At 49.2% G+C, this 6,765-nt stretch overlaps 1 protein-coding gene across 4 annotated transcripts; it reads right to left on the bottom strand.

The window, feature by feature from the left end:
• Positions 1 to 1,092: 1,092 nt before the first annotated feature.
• PLPP5 (phospholipid phosphatase 5) lies at positions 1,093 to 6,036 on the bottom strand (the record flags this gene model as incomplete). Of its 4 annotated transcripts, none has more annotated exons than XM_079908965.1 (8): positions 1,093 to 1,630; positions 2,316 to 2,507; positions 3,383 to 3,553; positions 4,186 to 4,310; positions 4,784 to 4,847; positions 5,239 to 5,329; positions 5,769 to 5,849; positions 5,978 to 6,030. In XM_079908965.1, 6 exons carry the CDS (start codon positions 5,826 to 5,828, stop codon positions 2,344 to 2,346), a joined length of 675 nt encoding a protein of 224 aa, XP_079765091.1. In that variant the 3' UTR covers positions 1,093 to 1,630; positions 2,316 to 2,343. The 4 variants fall into 4 exon arrangements, 3 of the variants coding, with proteins under 3 accessions (XP_079765091.1, XP_079765090.1, XP_079765089.1); XM_079908964.1 differs by having other exon boundaries at positions 1,094 to 1,630; positions 5,769 to 5,877; positions 6,013 to 6,021; XR_013825441.1 differs by having other exon boundaries at positions 1,494 to 1,630; positions 2,316 to 2,455; positions 5,769 to 5,877; positions 5,978 to 6,036.
• Between the last annotated feature and the right edge of the window lie 729 nt (positions 6,037 to 6,765).

Genomic DNA, 6,765 nt, shown 5'->3' with positions numbered 1-6,765 from the left:
ATGGAGACTAATAGTTTCCAAGGCATCTTGCTCACCACTGTGCTGTAGGTATTTTCTTTCTCACAGGTCTCAGTTTGTGATTGTCTTTGCAGTTCTCTTTGTGACAGTCCTTCACACTCCTCTCAGGTTCCTACAGGCCCTGGTGGACAGAGCGGTGTAGACAGGCAAGCTGTGTTTCGCTTTTTATATCGGTTTCTTGTAAGTAAATATATCATGGTATCCAAAGCCCTGGAATTTAACATTCGCATAAGCCATCTCTTTGACAGCAGAGGGAAGGTTAATTACTGTCACCCTAGAGATAAGTTTGGGGTAAAGGTGAGAGCCTGGCCTTACCTTGTCCCTCTGCTTACACACTAACGCTAAGCCACTAAGAAGTCTCACCCATATGGAATACTTCATTTTCTTTACTACATAAACTCTGAGTGTGAAGTAAGGGCTACTGAGAATTCAGTAGCATTCAGTACATATTAAAGGGGAAGCGTTCATCAAGTTGTTGTCTTCATATTTAAATTTGGTCTTCCTATTAACAGAATAACTAAAATTTAAGAGTAAACCAAAGGACCAGCAAGAGTGAGTCCCTGTAACCAGAGATGAACAGGATCAACCTGGATGGCTAGATAAACCACTGTTTGTACTAAGAAGTGTTTCCTTCCTGGTGGTGAGGGGCAGGTGACTGGAAAAGAGCTTTATATCCTGTTTGTCCCCCTGTGCTGGTTTCACGGATGTATATTCCACAGGGTAATAAGCTTGACTTGAGTTCCTTGTTTAGTTGTATATTATTTGCACTACTTCAGCAGCATCATGCGCAATCTCTTGACCAAGGCTACTTTTAAATGCTGGTGGAGGATCATTTTCTCCATATTCCCAGCTGCAGAATTGCTGTTGCTAATCTCAGCAAAAGCGATGGTTTGCATGGAAAGATCGGTAGCACCGATTAGCGTTCTGACAGTTTGCACTTTTTGAAATGTTTTTTATGTGATTATATTTAAATCTTTAGTAAATTCTGAAATAAAACCATATTGACCAGTTGTCTACTTTTACCTGGCTCATCCATCATAAAGTAAAGAGAGTCAATACAATAACCATTCTCTTCCCCTGTGTACTACTAAAACAAGTTTAAAAAGAGTTTTGGGCAAAGAACTAACGTTCAGGTTCTTTCCCCTTGACTGTTGATTCAAAGTGCGGCGATTATAAGGTAAATATTGAGATGCTCCTTTTGTATCATTGACATCAGCCACTGCTATAGACAGTGGAATCACTTGTGTCAGATAGGGAATCTGGTGTCTAACTTTGGAAATGTTTCAGGTCTCAAATGGAACTTTAAGCACAAAAAACCACGTTCACCGTTAGGAAAAAGATATATTGAAAATATGTTATAGAAATACACAAATCAAGGTCATATTTATAATCTAATCACAAAAAGAAAACATAAAATATAATCACAACACAGAGAAAGGCCGTTATAGGTCCTACACCATCAGTTCCGCCAATGTCCGTCATGGTCCATTATACCCTACGGGGAGGGCGGGGCGGGAGGAGACTCACCTGCCCTCCAGACAGCCGGTCTCTGACTACCCTGCCCTGCCTTGGCTGCTTGGCACAGCTGGTGCATTTGGGCAGATCTTCAGTCCTGAGTGGAGGGAGGGCAGCTCGTGAGCACAGTTACACAAGTGAGGTGGAGACAGTGAGTACTGAATCCACGCTCCTGACCAGTTTCTTTTTTATTGTGTTTACTCAGTAATTCAACAAATTATCAAATCGCTTATGTTTACAGTATTCAAAATGGACAGCAGTACTTAGCTGGACTTGAATAAGATATGCACAGTGGTAAATAAGCCAGAACTGGAGATTCTCCTATTTAAGGTGTGATGGAATTGCCACCAGAGAAAGTAAACAGAACTAAAATAATTTAATTGCTCATGCCCTAGATTTTAAGATTTTGAGCTATGGGAAATGGAAATTAAGTTCCGATCATCAACGCTAGCTTCTAGGATAAAGTGGGGCTAAGGTGAAAGCTTCTTTGTGACAGAATCATTCCAAGAACAGTACTGAAGTTAAGTGTAAAAACACTGCAGACCTTGGGATACCAATCTGATGGGCCACATTCATAAGCTGGAAAGACCATGGAAAGATCTCGTTACTGGAATGCGTGGCGAACAGTAGTGAAAAAGGACCTTGACTCCTCGCGATAAATCCCTGTGAGCCAGGGCAAAACTGCATGATCATGGGGGCTTCTCTCCTCACCTGTACCTCTCAGGAGGTAAAAGGCAGAAATTTTTGTCCTGGGAGTGGTGAGTTAGGAGGGGCTGATTCACCTGTTTTCCAGGAAGGCAGCTCCAGTGTCTAAACATCAAAATGACGAGGGTCGCCAGGCTGCTTTTGCGCGGTGGGAAGAGCAGGGCTGCGCTGCAGTGGTCTGTGGCACTGGGCGTCCGTCAGGGGAGGGTAGTACTGCCTATAGCAGACATAGGCGAACGTCAGGCCGATGGTGGATCCAGCCAGGACATCTGAAGGCAGAGGAGACGGGCCTTCCCTCAGTCACGGTGATGCCACCCAGCAGAGGGAGCTTGGCCCTCCAGGTTACTCTACTTGTTTAGCCTGCAAACCCCCTCAATTCCAGGCTTATGGGGTTTTTGGGTTTTCTTAATTTTATCGTACATTTGCAGGATGTTCTCTAAACACCAAATCAAAACACATGTTTAGTGGGGTAGTTATAACAAGGCTTTTTCTGAGTTCACTGCATTGAATATTTTTAATTGAGAAGAATAATGAAGGTTCACTTAATGCTATCAACAACTCCTTCTCACCATTTAAAGGGTTCTAGAGGAAGGAATAAACTCTTCAGGAGTTGCTTCTCTTTGCAAAAATTTATTCTTTAAAACTGAGCTCCTAAGGTCCTCTGGGCAATACTGTCAGCTTTTTTTTTTTTTTGAACTGTGGGCTTTCTGTGCAAATATTTGGATATTTTACTCTCTCATTCAACTTAAATTTCTTTGGTTTAATTACAATTTTATGTTTTCTTGAATTTTACTTTCGTTTCTGAACAAAAACCTCACGACAGTGAACTTGATTTTTAAGAAAGTAAATTGAATTTTGAGGTTGGGTGTAAAAAATTTCTTATAGAGTTTATTCTGAACTTATGATGCTTCAAAGTCATGGGAAAATCAGAATGTCCCTCATTGGTAATCTGTTTAAAAGATAACAGTGTGCTTTTTCATTTTCCATGTAGCAATAAACGCATACTCAGTACAGAACGCAGACCGTCCTCTGCTCACTTGTCTGTTCATTCAGCAGACACCCAGGGAGCGTCTCCTGTGCCAAGTGCTAGGGAGAAATGATGGGAGAACGGTGGAGGCGTCCATGGCCTGGATGCCTTGCTTACCTTGCCAGTGATGCTTGTAGTCACAGGTGCGGGACAGTGCAATCACAGCTGCAAAGAGTAGGGGTGACAGAAAGGAACAGAACCTCCAAGATTCCCCTCGGCCTCGTGGTGTGAAGCAGTGTAACTTCCCTGCCAGGTAGAAGGACGCGAAGGCCAGACCAGCAAATGCAACTAGAAGAGGGAAAACCTCTAAGTATATGTCTTTTAAAGAAAAAGAGGAGGCTATGTTTTTATCCCTTTTGGTAACTTTTGGTGTAGATCATCGATCTACATCGTCAATTATGAGGGAGAAGGAAACAAAAGGGAAAATGAAGGACCGTTTCCCAAAGTGAGTAACGTTTACCCTGGGAATAGTTTTGGAATCCTAGCAATGGGACTTCACTTCCTGATGCGTTAGTTTCCTGATGCATAAATGGGAATCATAAAAACAACAGTACCCATCTCATTGGGCTCTTTATGGTATCAAACGAGACACGAATCTAAAATGCTTTCGGAAGCACCTGACATACAGTAGCTCTTCAATAAAGGTTAGTTAATATTTTTATGACTGGAGCAAGATTGCAGAATTTAGGCAAATAAAACAGTAATAATAAAATGTTCAAATTTCATGAAGGTAAACTACTTCCTCTGTCCTCGAATATTTAATATTAGAGGTTCAAGCTTGTTATTAAAGAAGGGGGCTCTCCGATTTCTAGATGCAAGAACAAGAGTGCATGAAATGTTCCCATCCTCACAAGCTTCCTAGGTTAAATTCAATGATCCCCAAAAAAAGCACAGATATAGAGTCCACGTGGTATTCTTACAGGAAGAATGTCCACTGGGGAAGCTCTTGCGGCCCTCATTCACCACGTCCTCATTTCCTGTGCACGTCAAGTCATGATGGGCTTGCCCGTCGGGGAAGCAACGGTAGAAGAAGTCTGGGCGTGGCCTGCAAGAATAAGCGAGGTCTGACGTGGATCATTTGCAGCTCCAGAAATTATTTTTTGGTTGTGTTAGATACCTTTCTTAACTGTCAGTCAAAGAGTGTCCCAGGCAAAACAGTGAAACGGGATTGGATAGTCACCACTAAGAGAAAAGCCTTATTTCCAGGGTCAGCATTTAAACCAGGAAGGAAAAAAAGCCACTGCGGCACGTAGTTACTTTTTAGGGCAAAGAGTGAGTCGTGCTGCAGCTTCTGGGGGTGCTCTGGAGGACAGCGACTCCGTGTCAGTGGGAAATGCTGTTCAGGGCAGAAGAGAGCCCGAGAGTCACCCAACGGACCGAGGCAGAGGGAAGGGAGGAAGTGTTTGTTAGAAGAGAAAGATCAGACTGAGAATAAAGAGAAAAGGCTACGGGGAAGATGTGGCAGCAGTTGCGTGCGCCTGCCCTCCTGGGGCGAGGGCGGCAGCGCTGGGCACTCACCTCCCCACTATCAGTTTGACTGTGTTGGTGAAGACGCCGTTCAGAGCCAGGGCCAGGCTGGCAGCTGGAAGGCAACGGAAGTGGCTGCTGGTGGCGTCTGCCCAGGAGGAGCGGCCGGGTCCCTGTCTCGTTAGGCGCAGCCGCGGTCTCCGGGGACAGAGGAGCGCTCGGGCTCCAGCCGGAGCGGAGCGTGAGAATAATCCCGCCCCCCGCCGGCCACTCCGCCTTGGCACAGGGAGAACGCGCTACCCGGACTGAGCACTCGTCGGAGCTGCAAATAGTCCGGTGCACGCAGGTGCACCCAGGACGTGGAGCACGTCTCACAGGCAGCAGGCGGGGCACCCCGGAGACGCAGTCACTCGAGGAACGTAGAGCTCGGCCCCCCACCCCCCCGCCCCGCAAGCCCCGTGGGGGCCCCCGCCTCCTGCTTCCGGCGCTGGGGAGGCCGCGCTTACCCAGGCAGGCCTGCCGGCTGTCCACTGCGTCCGCCTTCTTCAGACACCTGGCCAGGAGGACCGGGGCCAGCGGGGCCAGCAAGGCGACGACCTGCGCCGGACACGGCAGAGCTCAGCACGCGAAAGGAAACAGGGCCGCCCCGAGAACGTCAGACAGCTAGCTGGGAAAAGAGCTCCCACAGCAAGAGGGGTGAAGTGACAGCAGAACTGGCCTATCAGACCTCCCGGCTCCCCCGCAAGTGCCGCGTCCCGGGTCTGCCTGCAGCTAGCTGGGCGCCGAGCTCCCGCGGGAGCCGCCGTCACCGCTCCTCTCAACGACCAGTTGCCCCGGGCCGCCCTGAGCAGCCGCCCCCAGACCCTATCCCTGGAGCCGAAGCGGACGGACTTCTCTCTCAACCTGGCCCTTAACCGTTACGACGCGAAGGCTCGTCTTCAGCTCCGTGGCGGAGCCAGGGGGACCTGCCCGCTCCCTCCCTAGCGTTCGGCTCCGTGAGAAGTGCGGTCAGAAGGGAGGCTGGTTCTCCACGCACAAACATCGGCTTGGTGGCGAAATACTCTGCTTCCACGTACGGATTCCGGTAGAGCCACATCTCCTCGGGCTGGATGAGCCTCTGGAAGGGCGGGAGCAGCTCTGTTACCCTAAAGGGGACACAAAGGTGCGGACGCGTCGGCGGCTTCCCGGAAGCGCGCGCGGAGCCCGGCCGGGCGGCGGGGCCGGGGGCCGGAGCGCAGTCCTTACATGAAGACCGCGAACAGCGCGAGCCGCAGGCCCACCTCCGCCGCCACCTTCTTCCCCATCACGGCGCGCGCGCTCAAGGCTGACGTGGCGACGCCGAGGGACGGGGGCGCGGGGCGGGGCCGGAGCGGGGGCGGGGCCGAGGCGGGGCGAGAGCGGCCCCCAGCGCCTGAGACAGCGACGGACGAAGTGAGGGGTCGCTCCAGCTGTCTGTCCCCCGCCCGCCCGCGCGCCCGACGTTGCGTACCTTACAGAAGCCCGGGCCTTCCGTCCCGGGGACCACGCAGACTCCTCGTTTCCGGATCCAAGTCCCCTGAAGCACACCGCGTACTGCGGAAAGACGTGCCGGGCTCCCGCAAGACCTTGCGGGCCTCGCCGGCGCGGTGGACGCGCTGGGTCTTTCGGCCCCGCGCTGGTCCCCTCCCGCTTAGGATGGCCTCTTGCCCACTGAGTGGTAGCAAGAAATTACGGGCAATGAACAAGTCCACATATTTAATTTGCAACATACGGGACAATTTATTGAAGTCAACCTCAAGCAAAATCTGAAATCAGTGGAATGTCATTAAAAACCTTTCCAAATTAATCCTCACGGAAGCAAAAAACACATTTGAATTCCAAAGTATTTGTAAAATAAGAAAGGCAGCATCTCAGTAAATATAATGTACAAAAATTATATGTTCCTACCAGCACACACAGTAGTAAGAAGCTTAAATATTACAGGCAATGCTAATACACCGTAACTAGTCAACACTAAGCTATCTATATACAGGTTAACCAAGCTTTACACGTTT

This window comes from Stenella coeruleoalba, assembly GCF_951394435.1.
Source record: "Stenella coeruleoalba genome assembly, chromosome: 21".
Classification (NCBI taxonomy): Eukaryota; Metazoa; Chordata; class Mammalia; order Artiodactyla; family Delphinidae; genus Stenella; species Stenella coeruleoalba.
The sequence above is the reverse complement of the archived record's forward strand: the minus strand, read 5'-3'. Positions and strand labels throughout refer to the sequence as shown.